This window comes from Engraulis encrasicolus, chromosome 2 (assembly GCF_034702125.1).
Source record: "Engraulis encrasicolus isolate BLACKSEA-1 chromosome 2, IST_EnEncr_1.0, whole genome shotgun sequence".
Taxonomy (NCBI): domain Eukaryota; kingdom Metazoa; phylum Chordata; class Actinopteri; order Clupeiformes; family Engraulidae; genus Engraulis; species Engraulis encrasicolus.
The window spans coordinates 27,489,757-27,512,813 of NC_085858.1; the positions used below are offsets into that span (position 1 = coordinate 27,489,757).

General features: G+C 45.2%; 1 protein-coding gene across 1 annotated transcript in view; it reads right to left on the reverse strand.

Annotated features, from left to right (window-relative positions):
• ttyh3a (tweety family member 3a) overlaps positions 1–23,057 on the reverse strand; it is a 105,363-nt gene that overhangs the window by 80,963 nt on the left and 1,343 nt on the right. The window contains exon 2 of the mRNA XM_063185328.1: positions 4,295–4,464. Within this exon, the coding sequence (XP_063041398.1) occupies positions 4,295–4,464 (170 nt within the window). The remainder of the gene's footprint in view (positions 1–4,294; positions 4,465–23,057) is intronic.

Consider the following 23,057-nt stretch of genomic DNA (forward strand, 5'->3'; position numbering starts at 1 on the left):
GCTGTAACGATACACTTAACTCACGATTCGGTTCGTATCACGATTTTTGACCTACGGTTCGATACAGCCCACGATTTCTGAAATGTATCTCCACTGAAGTTTGGAAACACTATCACATCAAATCATAAGGTTGTTTTCTGGACTAATGGGTAATAAAGCATTGAAAGGGCGTATCACGATACTGCCTCCTTGTATCACGATACAGTATCGTGACTTTGTGTATCACGATTTCTCGGTTCAATACAATATCGTTACAGCACTAAAAATCAAGTCTCTCATTGAGACATGACTCCTCCATCATGTGAATACGGATATCAGACATGGAGGTGTGATCACTGCTCTCCTAATAAAGACTTTAGCCACCACACTGAAAGACAGCTATCCCCAGGGAGGCCTGCAGGCAGGGAGACAGGCCAGGAGGAAGGAAGGAGGGAGAGAGGAGGAGGCAGGGGTTGGGGAGTGCAGCGAAGAGAGCTGCCAGTTGCAGGGAGGCAGGGAGGCAGGCAGGCCAGGAGGAAGGAGGGAGGGAGAGAGGAGGAGGCAGGGGTTGGGGAGTGCAGCGAAGAGAGCTGCCAGTTGTACTGTACCTGGCATCAGCACACTTGTCACTGCAGTTTACTGTAGCTGGACAAGAGCTGAATGATATAGACACACTCACCCCCATGTAAAGGTTTATTACCCACTCAGGCAGATTAAAGCAGATGCTAAACCGTGTGTATCCTTGTAAATCCTTGAAATGTGCAAGTGCGCGTGAGTGCACAGTAGGTGAGTGAGTAAAGGTATGAATGAATGAAAGGAAATTCCATACGCATTAATGTGCATGCGTTATCAGCAAAACGCTGAGAGACAAAGAGGGACGGGAAAGAATACAGCTTTCAGGCGCTCTTAACGTTATTAATGCAACCGCAGCTTGTGGGAACACGCTGGCATACCCGTGGAGCTGGGGGTCATAATGATACGAAATCAGAGGACACAGAGGACTGTGCATAACGTCCCCTCATGAAGAAAAGAAAAGAAAAAAGAATTGAGGAAGGATAGGGGAGGTGGACCTGAAGGTCCCACGCTATACTGCTAAAAGAACACTTGTTTCCATGGAAACTAACCATTGTGTCTGCACACAGCGCTGCTCGTCTGCGATGACAAAAGCAAGCCAAATGTTTGGGTGCAGGTTGACGATCGCCTCTGTTCAGACGGACGGATAGCACAACGCGTTCAGCATTTCAATACCGTTGGGAACACATTATGCAGATTCACAGCACAGAACACCACAGCGCAACTCATTATGATAAAGCAAGAACAGCCAGAACTGGTTTGTATTATAAAAATTCGGTTGGAAAAAATCGCTTGCTAAAATGTGAGGGCTGTAGCGTGTGACAAAAGTACAGTGCGTGCCCTGCTGAAGAATAAGATGGGTAGCCTAGTTCATTAGCAGCCGAATTGCGTTTCCGAATGCCTTTCCCTGTTTGACAGCACAGCACGCCTCAGCAGCGTAAGCACAACCATCTGTCCCGTGATTCCTCCTCACAGTTGCAGCCAAACCAACTAAGGTGTTTGACGACAGACTGGGATTACGGTGGGAAGTAGTCTTCGGTGACTGCTGAGATGCTGCAACTGAGCATTGCACTGATCACAGGATACAGATTGATTTGAGCAGACGGCTGGCTTCCAGTAAATTTTTTGCACATTACATGGGCAGCTTTCAAAACAGACTTGAATGTTTTGGGATGTCTGTGTTCCATGCAAAGTATTTAACAAAATGAAATGGAACAGGATAGCACATCCCTTGAACAGTGAATGTTAGAGTTGAGACTCTACAACAAAGATACATGTACTTGATCAATTTTAAGAAATGCCTGTCCTATGGCAGTATAAAACAACTGAGCTGTAATCATTACAAAAAATAAAACACTTTATTTCCTTTTAGCTTATGCAATGTCAGAGGGTTCCTTTGGATGAAGTGCAAGTCGGGGAAAGCCTACTTAACATCAGAGGAGGGCACAATGCTCTGCAGGCATGTGCAGGGTGGGTTAATCTACCGTTATTGGGTCAGGGACAATCTCTGTCGGTTGAGGAATTACTGCACTGCACTGCACTGCACTGCACTGCACTGCACTGCACTGCACTGCACTGCACTGCACTGCACTGCACTGCACTGCACTGCACTGCACTGCACTGCACTGCACTGCACTGCACTGCACTGCACTGCACTGCACTGCATTCTTCCAAGCAGTGAAACAATAGCTGGTATTTCCATTCTGATGAATTGTTCACATGATGCTCTGATAGCTTGCTGCCGGTGGATGCCAGAAATGTTGGATTAATTCATCACATTGTGTATTTTGCCATCACAGCATTTGTGAATGAATAGAAAATGTTGTTTTGAAGTACATTCTTTAAAAAAGATAAATCAAGCATATAAACTTCACATAGTTGATATGTAGCCTACAATAAGCTCAACTCTTCCCCCCTCTCCATCTCTTTATTCAAAACAGACCACCAAGTGAGGTTTCCTGCTACCATTCATTTTCCATAACATGATAGATATGTCTATTTCTGGGCCGTCTTTCCTCAGACGCCATCCAACTAAAGTGGCTGAAAACTGTTAACTCGTCCTGCTAGACCGCGACTGAAGAGATTGAAAAGGAGAGAAGGATTAGCGCTAAAAATACCTCCATTTTGACACAGAGGCTTTGTGCGGGCATAATGTGTTGTGACTGAAAGAAACTCCCTGTTCCCTGGGAAAATGAAAAAGACTGCTGCAGTGGTGACGCTAGTGGTGAAGGAGCCTAGCCAGACAGCACGAAGTCAGAGTCAAATTGACTGCAGTGGCCTTACAGCCAGGATGAACCAATATACAGCAGACTTCACTGGACGCTGGTGTTGTGCACGGGCGCACACACACAGACACACATACACACAGCACAACACTGCACACACACGCACAACACTGCACACAGACGCACACAAGCACACACAACACTGCACACGGATGCACAGACGCACGCGCGCACACACACACCACACACGCCACTGTGGGCCCAATCTGAGAGGGTATGAGGGATCAGGTCCCGCACTGTGGGGGGCTCGCTGGGTTTAGACCAAACCGTGCCGTCTCCTCTAGGCTATGACGAGCGATGAAAGCTGTTCCGCTTGGGGTAAACAGATTGGGAATTCTCCTCGGCAGACACTCTGGCCGCCAGATCACCCACAACGCTCGGCTCTTCAGAGGAGGTTGCGGGTCGTCAATTGTTACTGAACAAAGTTGTCAAAAACGCTCATGTTGTTTTCAGGCAGAGGCCACGAGTGCAGGCGACCTCAAAAAACTAATTGAGTCCACAGGAAAATCCTTCAAAAACACACGGTTACGACCTGTGGCATTTCTTTCCAGAAGGGAACGAAAATGATTTTCAGTGAAAGTGAAGGAACAGTGTGTTGTTATGCTTGCTGGAGATGACAGCAAGAATAAGTGTTGTAGGCTGAGCGGGGGAACTGCAGAGAGGTATTTTGCCTCAGGCTGACAAGTGATCCCAGCACACAGTTGTAAACACCTATACTAGGGGAAACTATGCCAACAGTAATGGTCCTATAGCCAACACTGTCAGTGACTGACAGTCAATCTAGCTCCAGATACTGACTGGAGAATTAAAAAAATACAAACACAATACGTCCCGGTTACCAGTAGACTGGATTGTCCGACAACACAAATGAGTGTTTCCCGCATTTGTTAGTCAACGTCAGCCGTTGTCGGAAACATACAACTATGATATGAAAACCTCTGACAATAAGTAGCTCATACAATTTTTTATTAAAGCAACTTTAGAAATTACATTCACAACAAAACTTATTCAAGGTGGTAGGTGGTTGTTGTCAAGGTGGCTGCATTTCTGTAACTGTAACGTGGTGGGGGAAACTGCTAATAATGTCTCAAAACATTTCATGCACTTTAACCTTGTCGTTGGGATCTATGCTTGTCATAATGTGTGTGTGTGTCCGTCTCACACTACTGACTACCCAGCCATCTACTAATCATCTTGGTAAGGACATAGTTGTCAAACCTTTATGACACCTGAACTCCATCCTAGTTCTTCTTCCTTGGGGACAAAGTCTAGCCTGTTTGGTCTAGCATATTTTCGCCCCGCAATATCAAAAACAAGATGGAGAGAGCCTGTCCACTTGCAGTTAACATTTTGAGGTAGTCTTTCCTTTCAAAGTATTTCCTTTGTTCAACCAGCTCAGAGGGACCTTTGAACCTTCATGAGGAGGACAGAGGGGGATTTCTGGGCGACTGACTCACCTGCAGACGAGGGTGGCGATGATGACACACCAGGCGGTGCAGCAGCAGTCTGCGTTGGAGACCTCGTCACTCTTCTTGCGGCGGCAGCACAGCCAGCAGGAGTAGATGAGCAGGAAGACGAGGTCCAGGGCCAGGCAGGCCAGCGCCACACCGCCCACCAGCAGGAGAGCCTGCACACCAGAGAGAGGGGAGAGGATAGACATGGGGAAAGAGGGTCATTCAAGAGAACTGAACTTGGGGAAGGTGTGTGTGTGTGTGTGTGTGTGTGTGTGTGTGTGTGTGTGTGTGTGTGGGCCAAAGACGTCCAACATGAAATTGTCCTTCAGTGCTAGCGGATACTTTTGCTTACTGTAACTGTAAAAAACATGATTTAAAAATGTTTCACAAGTAAATGCATGAAAGCCAGGCTAAAAAAAATATTTTTTAAAAATCTACTTTTTTTTTACATTAAAGTAAGCAAAAGTATCCGTTGTACTGAAAGAAAATTTCATGTTGGACGTCTTTGACCCGTGTGTGTGTGTGTGTGTGTGTGTGTGTGTGTGTGTGTGTGTGTGTGTGTGTGTGTGTGTGTGTGTGTGTGTGTGTGTGTGTGTGTGTGTGTGTGTGTGGGGTCAATTCCCACCCAAAAAAATACTCAACCCTCAATGGATCAGCTGACTATGAAGACTCAAGATGGGTAGATCAGGACAGAAATAGTCACTCAATAACAAACTCAGGGAAAATGATCTGATGAAGGGCATACTGACCGAAACGTCTCATATCAAATGAGAGAAACGGGAACATAACATTTTTGCATTTTTCTCATTACATTACATGAATACAATTTAGCTAGAATGCTTTGAGCTAAACACATGAATAGACCGTCTTTGCAGCACTGTAGGGGTTAAATGCCTTGCTCAAGGGCACCTCTGCACTGGCTGCGGCGGCGGCAGGAGAGTGCTGCTGATTATTATTCCATCTCCCACCAACATTTTTTTTTCATCCAACCCGATACAGCAGTTGGACCAACAACAATGCAATCCTACAACTAAGCCCTAAAAGAGCCCACAGCTGCTGCTGTTAAAGCCAGAGCATAGCGATGCTCTGAAGTCACGAGAGTGAAACAAATAGGCTAAAATCACCAGGATGTTTTTGATTTGTTTGAAAGCCAGCCCAAACATAACCCAGTACTTCATAGATGACAGACAGAATCAATGCAGGGAGCAAAAGCACAGCCACTGCCACTAATGAGCACCAGGGTGTCATTTTGCCATTACTACAAATTCCACTCCAAACTAATACGGTAGAGTGACGGTGGCGGCGGCGGGAGCTGTGGCCGAGTCGACCGTGCCTTCACACATCATTAATCTCACGGTGCGTCTGATCCACTGACCTCATTTCACAGGTTCACTCGCGGCCAGCTCGTGCTTTGCGAACCCATCTGTTACTAGCACTCGGTCTCTGTATCCTGACAGCCAGTTGTGACCCAGCCTCAATGTCATCCTGCCATTGTTACCATAGCTGCCAATACTACTCATCGAGTACAATTTGCAGCAAAACTGAAAACGGCCCCCATGAATGATAATGCTAATAGACACGAGTACATCTGTGCATTAGATGCCTGTTGGGGCAGACAGGGTCTTCTTCTCAGAGTTCTCAACGGGTCGGGTCAGCCCGACAAACCCGACGGGCCCCTTGGGTTCGGGCCGGGTTCGGGTCGAAAATATAAGCATATGGCTCGGGTCGGTTCGGTCCGCGGGCTCAATCTTTTCCGCCCAGTGAAAAAAAAAAATCAGTTCTGCTGTTTACCGTGAATCATGGCGAATTTCCCCTTGATGGGTCAGTAAAGCTAGGCCTATCTATCTAAATATATGTAAGCCTGCGTAACGAAGGTCTGGCAGGCTGCTGCATGCAACGTTGCGCAGTGCTTAATTTGTAAATCACAAGGTACCGGAATGCAAAACAAACATGACATCACAGCGATGATGAGTTGGACAGAGGTCCCTGAACGCACAGAAAAACTACACTGGCTACAATTACGCAAACGAATAAAAACGGGAAAAAAATCTTAGATGCAATTTTAACGATATTGAGTCCCACGTCAGCTCATGGAACCATACTTTTGTTTCTTTAAACAACAGCCATAGTAGCCTATTAAATACTGTAATGACAACAACCAATATTTTTAGTTTGATCGCTAACTTTATGCTTAGTAGTCTCAGCAAATGCAGTGCATGGAAATTATGCTTATGAGGTGAAACGAAGCCGAAGCGGTCTTCTACTACATATGGAAAGGACAGTGGCTTTCCAATTAGGCTATTCTTTCCCCGTATTCACACAACGTTGGCATATGCGTATTAAACGTTAAATCCACGCTTCGTTGGCGACTTTGTTGCATATAATTTGGCTAATCCGCATGTGCTGTTGCGATATGCCACTTCACTATTTAAATGGCTCGTGCACCGATGGTAAGCGAGCGGCAGCGAAGACGGCGATTTTTCCGGTAGACTTGACTTTTCACACTGACTGTCTGCTCGCGCTACGGTCTGGTTGAAAATCCCCCCAGCCAATGTTTTATTTGGAGCGTGTAGGCCCTGTTTGAATGAAATATCACATTGTCTTAGCTGTTTTCGTGCTGTTTTCGACTTGTAAGCAACTGTCGGGGAGGAAAGGCGCGCACACACATGGGAGCGCTCGCCAGCCGAGGAAGATCTCATCCTCTCACCTAGGCTATCTGTCTTTTTTGCTACATGGCTTATCCATGCATCAACCGTAGCCCAGGTGCCACTAGAAATTAGTAGGCTATGTCCAAAACCTTGTGTGCCGACCAAAATTTGATGAAACTTTTAAACAATGTTTGGCACAGCCAGGCTTTCCATCTCATCCGCGCATATGAACAAACAAGGAGGGAGGGGAAACTTCACGTAGCCTACATTTAATCAGACACTCGGGATGGAAATGTAGTAAGCCTACATTTAGAAGTCAAAACAAAAGGTGGATAGATTGTTGTTGCCGTGAAGCATGAGGCGGTTATTGAAATCGCGCTGTGGATGATTCTGCTTAAATAGCAAGAACGTACGTTTCCCCATTTTATATTATGTTTCTATTGTGGAAAATATCTTTTCACTATGTTTTTAAGTGGGTTATGCAATTTACTGCACTTAAGTGCCCTTAAAGACCCACTACAACCCGTCATTCTCCATAGGATAACGTGGGGAAACTCGACCCCCGACTTCGGGCCTCGGGCCGGGTTCGGTTAGATAATTCCAGTGATGTGTCGGGTAACATCGGGCTCGGGCTTTAAAAGCCACGGGCCGGGTAGGGTCGGGTTGACATTTTCAGGCCCGTTGAGAACTCTACTTCTTCTCACTAACAGCCACCCGCCATTGAAGGGATTTCACCTGAAATGGCTGAGCAGTTTTAGATTAAGTCGGCTGTAAACCTCTGCAGGTGGGCTCTGACCTGAACAAAGACCTGAGAGGCCTCGCTGCGCCCAAGCTTCACCTCCTGCAGCCCCACTGCAAGTATGAGCACATGAATAGGCAGCCGTGGCCTAGTGGTTAGAGAGTTCGTCTTTCAATCTAGGGGTTGCCTGTTCGAATCCCCCCTGACCTCTCCCTACACCTCCATCCGTGGCTGATGTGCCCTTGATGTGCCCCTCACCTAACCCCACATTGCTCCAGGGACTGTAACCAATACCCTGAAAAATAATAGTTGTAAGTCGCTATGAATAAATGAAAGCGTCAGCCAAGTGTAATGTAATGTAATGAATATGATGAGGACTGGCGGACAGTTAAGAAACCTGCTATTCCTAATCCCACTGAACTGGCTGAACTTACGGTAAGTTTCCCACTGAGAGTTTTAGAAATCATGAAAATAGGCCACTAACTCCAAACAGTTTGATTCAGTGCCTTTCATCAGCTGCCAACCTGTCCATCAAGCTGTGATCATAAGACAGGTAGAAGACGGGGGGGTATTGTGCTGAACTCAAAATTACCAGACCCCCAGAGGATTTACGGGCATGATGATGCTTAGACATCAACCTGCAAAAAAAAGACAACATAGGTCTGGCCTTTCAAATGACTCCTGCCATGAGAAAAATGTCTGCATGCATGGTATTATTATACGCTGTGAGACAGAAACCTAGTGAGGCAAAAGTCTTTCCCTTGTGTGCTCGGGCTGTTCTGGACTGTAGTTCTATTTCCAAGTGTGTGGTAGGTCAACTCCCTACAGTCCCCACGAAGAGGAAACAGTCTCTCTCCCTGGGGATGGTTTCTCAAACACACACACGCGCACGTACGCACACGCAAGCACACACGCACGCACACACCTAGCCTAAAGTGTGCTGTGTAGATTCATCTCAGATCAAAAGATTATCAGTGTAGTCTGTGCCAGGCCACTGTCCAAGACAAGGGAATAAAAGACAGGGCCAAGTGACTGTTGTCTCAGTGACTGAAGTCCAGCTTTCGCTGCGGATCAATCTGTGGCACTCTATCCATGCCCCCTGTGGGAATACCTGTGGGATAGGATGACAAAGGGCTCGCTCGCAGAGGAACTGTGGAAACCTGGCAAGCTGAGCTGATACTGGCACTGACGTGTGTGTGTGTGTGTGTGTGTGTGTGTGTGTGTGTGTGTGTGTGTGTGTGTGTGTGTGTGTGTGTGTGTGTGTGTGTGTGTGTGTGTGTGTGTGTGTGTGTGTGCCTCCCCCCCACCCCTTCCTGTTTCTGCTCTTGTGCTGATTTAACAGCTTCCACTGAATTAGGCACCCTGTATTAGCCTACTGCTGAGCAACGACAGCTGCTGTGCGTTTGCACATGATAACAGATCTATGCGTGGCCTCTGAAGGCAGCAACATAAAACAAGGAAATGGCTTATAAAACATACAGCCCAGTTCCTGTAGGCAGCTGGGTTCAACAAGGAGACGCCGTTTAGACTTGTGGTTTGTGGAAGTGGTGGGCTACTCTGCCCTACAAAGCAAAAAGGCAGTAACTGCGTTGTTGTGGAAAATCAGTTACTATGACTTAAATGACATATATATCAAATATAAAATTTTAATAAAATGATTAATCTGCACAATAGGTGGTAATATGAAGTAACAAAACTGCTGCATGTCAATTATCTCCCCAAAACTACTTAGACTGTACTACAGGATCATTTTAAAGTCATTATACTCAAGTTGGAGCTCTGTGCAGTTACTGCCTTTTTGCTTTGTAGGGCAGAACTGTGCTCAGGGAAACTGACAGGGGGGTGGGGGTCAGTTATCCCAGGCCCACAGAGAGGGGGGGACGCAGCATCGTGTCTCCATTACGGTAGGGACACATAAACGCGAATTTGGTCAAGAGAAGCGAACTTCGCCATTCATTCCTACGAGGGAGGCTAAGGCAAGCGAACAGGAGCAAAACGAAGCTAAATTATTCAACTAAGTTTAATATTATGCAAATGAGAGGGGAATTTCGCCTGCGGCAGCCAATCAAATCCACAACATGACTGTTTCATTCCACTTGATTCGCCACAACGACCTGATGACGGTTGAGCTGTCAGAATGGACCATTGAATTTTGCCTCTCTTCGCCTCGCTCGTTTCGCTTGCTATGTGTCCCTAGCGTTACATTGTACATATTGATATGGGGGGATTCAGATTACTTTGTCCCGTGCCCGGCCAAAGCTGTAAGCCTTTCCAGACTGTGTTCGGCTCACACTCACCGTATAGTCAGATACTGAGCTGTGAGCAAGAGACAGTCGTGACAGGAGATCAAAGGTGGGATGGTGGACCAGACAAATAATCTGAACTTCATTTGAAGCCTTTTGCCTACTGCTGGGCTTCATTTATTTTTCACTGACTGAACGGCATTCCACAAGGGTTGCCAGTAGACTATAAACCGTCTGTCTGTGCAAGCCATCATTAGGACTACTCATTTTCAGTGAGTGGACTACAGCCTCCCATCACTCATCTTAAAAATGAACCCACATCTGAAATAACAATCGAAAAATTGCTACGGGCGCAGAATGTAGGGCTATTTGTAACCATAAATAGTGAACGCATACTGTCCACTTCCCATCAAACATTATGGGGCAAACGGGATTGGCCATTAATTCAGCGCTGAGAATGATTGGAAGCGAACAGGTAAATGAAAGGGGTAAACAAGCAAAGGGAAGAATGCTTTTGACAGTTTGGTCCAGTGCCGAGCTGGGAGACATGCCAACGCCCCCCCCCCTTTATGAAACTATTAATACCAGCTTTAAAAGCCTTCATTTTCAAAACCACAAGAGCTCTTGCCAATTCAACTCCATTAGAGAGGTCTGGAGATGCATAAAGCAGACAAGCTCCCTCGCTCTCTCCATTAAGAACTAATTGGGAGATGGCATTATCGCAATGAGTACAATGGCTCGCCTTGCGATTAATTCAGCAAACAAAGTCAGGGTCAACAACATAGCCTTCTGTTTAGCCAATGGCTCTGGAAATAAAGACATTCACAGACAATGCCAACGGAGTGGACAACTTAAACAATTAAACACATGGTTGAAGACCTGGAGTTGTTGTCACTCCCAGTTGGTTATATTTAAACAAGGAGGCTCGCAGCAGGCAGACACAGGTGAACTTAAAAATAAAACAAAAAAATGTGTGCTGAGCCAGAGGGCCTGCTGAGGAACAACATGTGATGAAGGGTCGTCTAGCGCAGGACAGGAGAGTTCGGCTGCACCTCCAGCCAGGCATCAAGGGCAAGCTGCCTGCAGTGTGTCTGCCTGCAGCCCCCAACCTGGCCCTGTTGCCGCTCCTCAGACGAGAATTGTAGTTGAGGAGCAGCTCAGACTTCATTTTCAAAAATGTAATAATTGGATGGTTGCAGGTTTGAATACTTTGCTAATAGGAAGTGAGAAGTATCCAGCATAAGATGTCCTGAAACAAGGCATCGAGGTATTGTTCTCTGCAGCTAAAATAAGCGACTATTACAGTAAGTGTACGCTGATACGATATAAAAATACGGGTGTAATATAGAGTACAAGAACAAGGGATTGAGTGAAGAACTGCAGTGATACCGGGTGGAGTAGTGGAGACGGAGAGCTTATGTGTGCATAAATAAACAGCTTTGATTTGGCACAACACACACCATGGTATATATGCCGTGCCTCCACGTACTGCTGGTGTATGTACACGAGTTGAAATGTAGGTCAGGCATGCAGCTGTAACGATTTCCCTCCTGTTCTCATTTCTTCATTTTATTTATTTATTTATTTTATAGTCATGCCTGTGAGAAATCGGTCATCGCTTCTAACGGTAATTACCCATATGCTGATGCTGAACTCTCTCTTTTCTCTCTCTCTCTCTCTCTGCAGCTTTTGAGAATTTTAAGCCAGGGACGGTGGGAAGGTTATACAGTATACCACATTGGGGAATGGTCCTCTCTCATATACACACCGCTACTCTTTGACAGGGCAGTAATCTCTGCCAGATTATCCTAATGGACCACCTCCCTCCCCCTTCCATCTCCCTCCCACTCTCCCGCTGTTTCCTTCCTCAATGAATAGAGGCCAGCTAGTCAGCCAGACATCCAGCCAATACTACAGGCTACCAGGGTTGCCAGATAGGGCTGGTTCCCGCTGCTTAGAATGGCCGTGTGCGGGAAAAAATGGCATTTATCAGAAAAACCCGCCCAATTTCTGCCATAGAAATCAATACAATTGGGCGGGATTTTGTGCTCCTAGGCGGGTTTTGAGCATTTTTTGGGCTGGAAATCATCAGCCCCATCTGGCAACCCTGCAGGCTACAGTGCAGTCTGGCTGAGCGGTTAGGCCAGCTCACCGCTCCCATACTCTCAAGCAGTCTCCCTCAGGGCAAAACGTGACCTTCATTATAGGCAGTTTACTGCACTGTAGTCAGATACGCAACAGTGGCTGCTGCCATACCACTACACTAGGGATGCAAATGATTAATCGACTTTAGATTAATTGTCGAGCAAGAGGTTGCTCGATCAAAATGTATTAATCGCGATTAATCGCTAGAGGGCGCTAGAGACTGTTGAGTAGTTCTAGTTCTATTCAAATCCATGGTGCGCAGATTTTATCTATTAAATCGTCATTGCAACTTCTAGAGTTCTTGTGGGTCTTTTGGAGATGTGTGCTTGAATCTGTGATTATGCCAAGCCCAATGGTGTAAGTTGTTACTGTTTGAATTATGAGAAAAACGATCTTTCAAGACAGGCAAATGTCACTGCAAGCAGCATTTCACTGTAGGGTTAAGCTTGCTATGTTAGCTTAGCGTGCTAACTAGCGAAATCACAAACGTAGTCATTTCCAAATTGTGAGCTATAATTTTAATCACTAACACCCTGTCAGATATCAAGACTAGTATTAGCTGAACTGGGCATGGTAATATATGACCATGCATGAAGAGGAGCACCATCTGTTCAATTTCAGGTGAATCCATGTTAGCTGTAAGTGTTGTTGTCATAGCTCCATTCATTCTCAATGGAGCCTGTTAGCTTATTAGCTCTCCTTACAGACACAGGAAATAGCTTTTGTTTGTTCAGAAACGAACTTTGTTGACATTACTATACATCATGGACAACACACCTCCCAAAATATAGGCCTAGCATTTATTTATATTGAAGCGTATAAAATTAAAATGCTTGTAGTTGATCATGCTGGCTGACACACCTTTATGCAGACAAGTTCTGAGTCTGATCACTCAACGTTGTCTGTCATCATATCTCAGGCAACTGCAGGGCGACATAGATAGAGGGGGCGAGGGGCTACTAGTTCACTCCTGGGTGAAACCAAGCAATGCCTCCCCAAAGGTGGTGTGGAGATGTCATAGAAAACAGCTGCTTTCTTTTCCTAATGCATAAATACTTATAGAATATATAATATAATATAACACAATACAATAAAATACAATATGGGCTTAATGATCATAGTGCAATTATCATAATATAATTTAATACAACAATATAGGCCTTTTGAACTCAGTGTTTTAACTATTTAGCTGATATTTTAAAAGGCCCTATGAAATTCAGGTGAAAAAACGCTGCTTATCAATTAATCGAAAGTCGATCGATAACACTATCAACTAATGATTAATGAATTAATCGATAATTTGCATCCCTACACTACACCGTCTTCCACTTCAATGACAATATAGCACACAGATGGTTGACCACGATTGAAAGGCACTTGTTTTGCAGATGCAATGTATCAGAAGCCTGGCATTGACTGGAGATATAACTTAGCCTTGCATTTGAAACCTTAGTTTGCACAGGTCAGTGCCTATGCTCCTGCTCAAGTAGTAGGCTGGTGTGGCAATCCAGTAGCACATGGTTTTGACATGCTGCAGCAGCACTGCCATCTTTCCACCTCTTTTTGGTCATCTTGATGGTTTTGCATTTAGAACAAATTTGGAATTACTCTCTAAAAATATTGACTTCCTCAGTGACTTCTCTGATAACATAGAGTCTTCGCTTAGCAGTCTCATTTAAGTACAGTAGCAGGCCTAAGTTGTTCTTCAAATCTCCACTAAAACCCAAGGCTACTTCTCTTGGCATTTGGATATCTTAATCTAATCTAATGTGCTTCATCATAGACTCCCTACTTTTTCTTTTGCTATAGAGTTTGGTGCAGCAGGAGCTCTTGGACCGATTTGGTGTTAGGGCCGAAAGGAGGAAATAATTGTAGGTCCAACATATTTAAAATTTATAATGACCATCTACTAAGCAAATGTTAAAAGAGATGCATTGTTCCTTACTGGTCGGAGTTTAGGAAGCATGCCTGATCGTTTTTAGCCCTGTGGATACTGTGGTTGTGGACAGAATTCTAATCATTTTCATAACAATTCTGTGCTAGAAAGTTACTGCTTAAGTATACCGCTGTACACATGTTTGCTGATTTTCACTGTGGGACCACAGACAGTGGTGGCATTACCATAGCCGGCCTAAGTCAAAGCAGACTACACCAGTCAGCAGAGAGAATTTGTAGTGTCGCCTGTGCATGCTGGTTTGATGGAGCGCTAAAACGTTTTTGGTTTTCCACAAGCGTCTCTCTATGCCTCTCCAGGGGGGGATATACTGCCTTGTGAACAACCATTCCTAACCCCCTCAGCTGCAAAAGTCAACCAGACAGTGGGAATGATGAGGCTGCAATTCCCCTTCCGCTCTAAAACAAAAAAAACTTAAAGTTGTGGTATGTAGGACTAGGCCTATGTCCTGAAAGCATACAGTAACAAACAACAGTTAAACAGAACGAGGTGTTTTATGTATTTCCCCCTCCCAAATTTCCTACCGCCCTCTTTCAATATGAGCAAGCAGACACAGAGCAAACACCCACTCGCTCATTAAGAAAATGCATCAAAGAAAACTCTCCCTCTAACCCCAACCCCAGGGGAGCCTTCCATTAAAAGAAAACCCCTTCAGGCAAAAAAAAGACTCTAATCAGAGAAGTTACTAAGCAGGGCCTTGTTCTGTGCGAGAGAGGGAGAAACCAGAGCCTCATGTAGACATATAGCGGAGCTACGGAGTGTGCAATGGAGGAAGTTTATGGTTTCCTGCACGTGGCTGAAATGCGGCTGAGACTAAAGCAGTCCTGTGTTTATGGTGTGAAGCCAGAACAAGGTATCTTTATGCTAGCTCGGTTATGGAATGCGGAAACCATCACAAGAAACAGCACCCATTATCTATCGGCGCCACTTAATGAGAGATGAAAAAGAAACCCTTTGAGAAATTTTGCAATTGTGAGGAGCATGCCCCGCAAGTTTTTTACAGTGGACTTCTACACAAGCTCAGAGACAAACAAAACATGTGCATGAGCTTGGGAACTGTGGGAAGACTACCTTTAGGAGTAGAGATTCCGTAATGGAAGATAGGGGAGGCAGGGAATCATTTGACACTCAGCACTTTAGGAAACACCTTTTCACAGGGACATTGTTTAAGAAATATATTTTCCTCCTGTGGATTTGTATTCTCTGATGAGTGTTGTAGCCGCTGGCATGTCTCATTACTGCCTCACCTCAGACTGAGGTCGGCTTTTTAAAAAGCAGGTCAGTGGCAGATTCACTGGGTCCCCCGGCCGGGTTGAGCTGCATATTGGTGAGTCTTCTGTAGGGGGGGACTATAAATCTCCACTGCAGTAGGAGAGCCAATAAGAGTGGGGCAGGGCTGGGGGCCTTGGCCATGATGATGCTGAAATGAGTATATCCCCAAACAACACACACACACACATACACATACACACACACACACACACACACTCCAAGCACCTTCAAACACAAACGCGCATGCACGCGCACGCGCACACCCACGCGCATGCACACACACACGCACACGCACATGCCAACACCAAGCCCCTCCAAGTGCACCGCCAGCTCCTAAGTAATCATCATGATCCATCTTGCACTGACAACAGCAATGGTCCCCCACATTCTCTGGGAAAATGTGAAGTCTTAAAAGCGCTGTGGTTTCAGAAGCAATATCGGGTCCGTAAAGGATGCGGTCCACACAGTCTGTGAATGAGAGATCTGTGCTCATGGAAAGGTGGGAGAGCATTCTAGGACACACACACACACACACACCCACACACACACACACACACACACACACACACACACACACACACACACACACACACACACACACACACACACACACACACACAAAAGACAACAAACACAGGACACAGATAGAGACACTCACACACGTTGAAACAACAAACACACAGCAGACACAGACACAGGGGCAGCAAAGTCTTTGAAGATATCTGCTGTCAGGGGGGAAAAAGACCACACACACTCCTTAGCCAGTCATAAAAGACTAGGGGGAAGACATGGAAATAGCCTACTGTGCAGTGGGTGTAGGAAGGTGTTGTGAATGTGACAATAGCCATGCAACTCAAAATGCAATAAGCTATTAAAATAGACACCGTAACCCATTTATGTCAGATGCTGCGTAGCGCAACATTGAACCTAGCATTAGGCGCTGCATGACAAAACTTTAAAAGGGACACTGTGTGAGATTTTTAGTTGTTCATTTCCAGAATTAATGCTGCCCATTCACTAATTTTACCTTTTTCATGAATACTTACCACCACCATCAAATTCTAAGTATTCATTATGACTGGAAAAATGGCACTTTTTTAATACATGAAAAGGGGGATCTTCTCCATGGTCCGCCATTTTGAATTTCCTAAAATAGCCATTTTTAGCTGCAAAAATGACTGTAATTGGACCATACTAGTTAATATTTGTTTATTACTTAGTAAACTTTCATGTAAAGATCAATTTGGCAATAGGGAGCCTAGTTTTAATGAGCAGCATAGTTGCAGTACATTTTTTGACCATTTCCTGCACAGTGTCCCTTTAAGGCTCATGAGATTTTGTTTTATGAAAAATGTTGGGATGTTCGAGCTGAACAAAAGTTCTAATGCAAGACAAGGGCCTACTTCATGTTTTATGTGCTTCATGGACTGAGATGTTTAGGTTATTATGGGCTGACTGTACCTTTTTCAAAAAATGGCTTAGGGGTTTAAAAAGGCGTTTTTTGCAGGCGTTTCAGGCATAAATGGGTCTTTCCGCTTTGTCTATTACTGCTACATCACTGCCAATGATTAGGCAGTGCTTGTGGGGGAAGGCATCAAGTGCAGCTAAGCCATTACATACATACTGCAAAACCTTTGGAATGTTGTGGAGTCATACAGCACAGTAATGTAGGGCCTACTGAGAGTGAGATACCATGATCCTCTTTATCGCAGACAAACTTCCTCAATTGAAACAGCAATGTAGAGGGGTAGGAAACTTTGGACGTGTCTACCCAAAACATTCCTCTCGCTCAAGTTGGCAAAGCACACCAAATGGTCTGACGAAGCGACTGGCTTACTGGCAAGACGAAGCACCACTGAGCAAAACAGTCAGAGCTTCCTCTCTGGCCAGCTGACAACAGGCACTTGTCAGTTTGTGTCAAAGCCCGGAGAAACCTGCCAGAAAAAACAAATTAATGGGCCCTCCCGCTTAACAACCACAATCCTTGAAATCTGCCCTACCTGGATTTAATAACATTACATTACAATTAGCGGACTCTTCTCTAGGGGTGTAAATCACAGCCTCCACGACGATACGATTTGATATCGATTTGATATCGATTTCTTAAGGCAGCGATTCAATCATCGGCTGTAGGATCGATACATAAGTTATCAACTAATACACCCCTACTCTTCTCCCTCAATTACTTACAAAAGAGGGCCATAAACATGCTAAGAACAGCAGAGGAACAGAGAGGGAAAAAATAATTAGTTGGAACAGCTTGTGGTGGACAGCAGTATGGAACACAGAAATTGATGTTCCTTGGAGACCAAACATTCTATATGGTGGAAAAGTAAGATGGAATATAATCAAAAGTATCCGGTGAGCTTTTTGTCCTTATCTTAGTGTCAAGGAAAGGACAGTGGCGGAAAAGGCGGATGTTCACCACATCCGTAAGCCCAGCACCCCTTACCCAACCTCTAGTCTAACGCCTAGCATCTAATCTTGAGAGTAACCAAACTGTTCCCAAACCTCCCCCACATTGCAGTCATGAGAGAGCGAGAGAGAGAGAAAGAGAAAAAGGCTGTGGGTGTGGGAAAGCCTGTTGGCCTGCCCTACGCGTTGGTGCATGTTAACCCTTGCGACCAGCATAACAAGCGGCTCTGCACTATTCTGGCAGCCAAGGGGAATTACAGATAGGTGGGAGTAACAAAACGAATGCAGAAACAAGAGCTCCCTTCATGTGTTTTCCCCCTTCTAGAATGTGAAACTGAATATTTTCAGACAAAACAAAGCGATCTTACACCCACATGTTACACCAGTGGGTCACAAGAAGGGTTGAGGAGGCCATTGTCTATAGACAAGCTGCTTCTTGATTAATCAGCGAAACAATTTTAGAAAGAGATGTGTAAAAGTCAACCCCCACTCTGGTGTTAAACCCCCTGTTATGTCCCGTCGCTCAGTGTAAAACTTTACTCCATGTTGATGAACAGCAGTGAGCACGAGAGAGTACTCATCAATCCTATTAGGGGCAACAGGTCCCGCAAACTAATCTGTGTCTCCAAAGACATGGGATTGTCAACTGAATGGCATGAGATGGATAGCAGCACAAAGGCACGAAGAGGAATCCCGTGGAGTGACCCTGACCGTCACAGAACATCCCACAGAGAAGGGCCTGACAAGTCATGCGGAAGCCTCAAGAAGCACCAGTAGATAGAGATACAAGTATGAAAGAACTTATTTAAATTCCATCTACTTTCTCAATCAAAATTGGCTCAATATCATAAGCACAAACGGTTCATTGATACTAAGTTACACAGCCAGATACTATTTCATTGAAACCGACCACTGCAGAAGCTATTTGGAACCATTTTAATACATCCATAATAAACTTGAAGTTCCAAAAATATAAGTGTTCAGGATCAAGCCAGGGAGCTTCACAGGGGCAACAGACTCCTTCAGTCTGATGTAGGCTTTGTTATGACGGGAATTTTTTCTTGTTTTGGGAGGTCTGTCAGGAGCGATGACCAGCCAAAAGCCCCAGGCATTCCACCTACCCACCCGCCTGCCTGCCTGTCCTTTCGTTCCCTTCCCTCTGGCCCTGTTGTCTAGCCAGACCCTGTGACCTGTGGAGGCTCGGTGCGCTCACCCCTGCTGTCCCGTCTGCACTTTTCGCTACCGCCCGCCCAGCCGAACCCGGGCCACCGCCTCAACCCTGTGTTTGTCTGTTCATAGCCACCCGAGAACCGCGCCGGCTTCATCAATCATGGCAACAGGACAGCAACAACACATAACGCCTCTCCCCTACTCCACCTCACCCTCAGTCCTCAATCCACGCATTGCTTCTCACTCACTGTTGACTGTTTGCCCCACCACCCACCCCCACTCCTCCAACCCCTTCCCAAGAAGAAGAAAAAAACTTGACACTTGGCTTTTGTCCCCATCTCTTGCCCTGCTCAAAGCTGCATTGTCCCCTCAGACTTCTCACAGTTTTGGCCTTGGCAAGGCCAGTCTTCACAAAGACGGCAAGAGTGGGGGTTTGGGAAGGGGGTGACTGGGTGTCTTGTCTCTAAAACCCCCAAAAGAAAGTGTGAAAATGAGAAAAGTCGTCAGTGTTGTGTTCACAGCTTATTGGCGACATCTTCTCACTCCTCGACTTCAATGGGCTCACTGGTATCAGGATAAACTGAGGTAGTATCATCAGGACAGGAAAACATGATAAACTGGCACATCTAAAGGTTTAATGATTATTCCTTAGACAAAGAAAGGGGTGAGCTGGGATTTTAGCCAAAAAAAGAGAAAATTGGGTAAAGTTCATTGATTTAGCACATCAAGGGCCTAGTGTACTGTTTCTCAACGGGGGCTCTACACTCGTCTAGTGTATGGTGTGCACCAAGGCTACTTAACCCTTGACTTGCTGACCTGATATTAAGTTTGTTTTCCCGACAGTGCTTTGTTTGGAGACAGCGTGCCACACATGCAGCCAACAGTCAGGCCTGCCCTACCATCCTCCGCCTCCACCACCACATGCCTGCATCTAGGGCTGGGCAATATGACGATAAGTCATATATCGCTTATCATGATAGAAAAGTGTATATTGTGACCTTTCTCCTATATTGTTTATATCGTGATAGTAATTTTATCAATTTTATACAACTGAATATCATTTAATTACATTTCATGTTGTCACAATACACACTATAAGTTAATGTAACTGTATATAAGAATAAAAAGATCCATTTTAAAGAAAGGTTGTTTTGCGACATGAAAATATAAAGAGCAAATAAAGAGAATAACTGAAAACGTATGTAATTGTGCTAAATCGTGTAAAGTAATCCATATCGTGATATTGTTTTTTTTTCCATATCGCCCAGCCCTACCTGCATCAGCTGTGCAGACCATGCCACATTAGTCCTCCAGGGTTCAGAACCCAGCACAAGCCAAGTAGAAGGCAGGCGATGTGCATGAAAACACAAACACCCGAGAGGGGCATTGTGTTGTGCAGGCTGGCTTGTCACCTCAAGATGTTGAAGAGAGAGGCCAATCAAAATTTGATAATGTTCAAAATGAGAAGTGTTAGAAGACAAATTACGCTTTAAAAAAAAAGAGAGAGGATATTGGGAAACCAAGGGGGACATTGCAAGGGCATCTGAGACATAATTAAGAAGTGGAGCCTCAGCTTACCAGCCCTAATCTTTGCCTCACAGCACCTAATTACTTACTGGCATACCCTGCCCGGCGCCCGCACAAAAAAAAAAAACCTGCCCACTACAAGAAAAATAATAGTCGCTGGCAGAGAGAAGATCTCCCATAATCACAATGAATGTTTGGTCCGCAGCGAGCATAGTCAATAGGCCTAATGTGTAGATCCAGATCAGCAATCTACAACTTGGCATCAACAATGCCAACTGAAGGCAGACAAAAATTATCCGTTGTAGGGATGTGAGCTACAAAGTGTTGCCGTCGATTTCCAGACTCAATGGCTCAGGGACACACAAATGTCAGGCTGCTCTTTCGTCCTTGCAGTGACCCCAGGTTGGAGAGGGACAGAAATATCAAGTTTGTTGTTGTGAACCCAGTTCCTTTTAGTGATTTGTGGGTGATTTGAGGGTGAACAACAAGCTGTTCAGAGCAAATTCCAAGGTTTGAAAAGGGGCACACCAGGCTGAGATTTCATCTCCTTCTGGTTCCAACACCAGCATGTCGGCTGGTCCTTCTGGTATGCCACCCTGAGCAGCATGGCCTGAGACTGGCCTATATTTGGGGTTAGAGGTTCTTAAATCTGAGTGGATCCAAGGTTAAGCTACAGCAGGAGGGGTCACCGTTACTAAGTAGCTCAAGTTTAGCCCTTCACACTAGGCTTCCCCATCAGCCAAGGCATAAAATACCACAAGCGTGCACAGAGGTCAAACAATGAGCTTAACAACATTCCACCAAAGGGCACTGGGCCTGTTGGTCAGGCTTGAAAACTTAGCCTACATAGCACAATGATTCTCTACCTTTTTTTATTTTATTAATCGGGAAGAAGCACCTTTCTTTATGCTTGCAAAAAAATATTGGTATGACACAATAGCTGCAATTTTGGATCAGCCAGGGGGCGCACAGCTTCTGATTTCAACGCCATTGTGGTTTTCTCAAAGAAGTTATGCAAAAAGAAGGCATTTTTTTAATCACAATCCAAAAGGAGGACACATGGTGCGTTACAACTGATAGGGACTGTCTGAGGCATCACGCAGCCAAGTAAGGAAGGCGTTGGCGGAGTGTGCTTCCTATCTCTCGGTTGGCGTGCCGAGTGCCAGTGAGTAGGCCAGCTGAAGCCTGCCTGCCCACGGTATTTCTGTTCTGGCTGCATCATCCCTGTGGCGGTACGGTGGAGGCGGTGATGATGGTGATAGCATCACAGACTCCGAGCACAACAGAGAGCCCACACCCACCACCACAGGCACCCACCCACTCACTCACTATCTTCAGCCTTTGTGATTGAGGAGCCTCACTGTGCTCTTCTTGTGCCTTTTGTGCTGCGCTCATCGTTTTCATTTTCTAAATGTTGGGTGAGATAATTGATTCAATTAAACTGAAACACCCAGCTCGGGGTCAATTATTGGGTACAGAGACTCAGAGGCCACCTTTTGAGAAATTTCACACCATTCTCCTAGAGGCTTGGCTATTTAGAGGGTCTCAACAACTTAGGCTTTGAACCTACACAAAGCATGCTGTGGCTCTTCCCATTGGGTCCAGTAATTAAAACCCAGTTGTAACTAGCAGCTGTGTTTGGCCCTGGGTAGTTCACACGTGCCCTCCACAACACTGAACAAGGCACTGCAATGTTTCCTTTTTACGAACAGGGGGCAGAGAGGACGCCTGGACACAGCTGATACGTTGCACAATTAAACAAACAGATCACAGTTTTGCAATAGTCAGCACTAATCAGAGGGGGCATTTAAAATGAGCACGTTAAAGTGAGTTCACTGAATTCACAAGGATAGGCCCAGAGGGTGAAGGCAAGACATAGGCCTAATTCAATGCCTGAAATTACTGCTTCAGAGTTAAAAGCAAATGTTAAATGTAGTCTTCTATCTCACAAATGATTTCAAGTTATATGCCTGAGTTCTTAGGACCTGCAGATAGGATATTCACTATAATGCCACCAGGCAAGCAACATCATGCTGTGTGTTAGGCTATTTAGCCTACTACTTACTTTCGGGCATGAGAAACTGTGACTGGATAACACTTCTTTAATTGCATCAAGTCTCACCTTTAACTCTGCAACACATGTGACTGGAACGGTAAATACAAGACTTGAAGAGGCTATACTATACCTCCATGTCTGGGATCTTTCATCAAATTTGTCTCTGGCTGTTTACATGCACACAAACCAAACCTCACTCTTTATCACACGACATTGTTAAGACGTATGCACATTCCAGGTCCCATCTTACTAGCATTTTGGGGTGCACTGCTGACTATAAAGTCTTGGTGACCAAACACCTGACTGTTGGCACAGGTAGGCACCACAATGTGGCAATGCCATGCACTTAAAATGCCCATGCACAACCTGTAATCTTAAATATAATTCCGTGTTCTCCATCTACTATAGACACATAACTGAAAAATACATGTGAGGCACAACCCCAATTACAGTGCTATATTAATAAGAGATGTGTGCAATACCCCATCACATGATGGTTAAGCATATGCCATGATGAAGGCTACGCAATATGTCCCCATTTCCCCAAAAGGTCTAATCAAATATGCCTACTAAGATGACACCAACAGATATTTACAG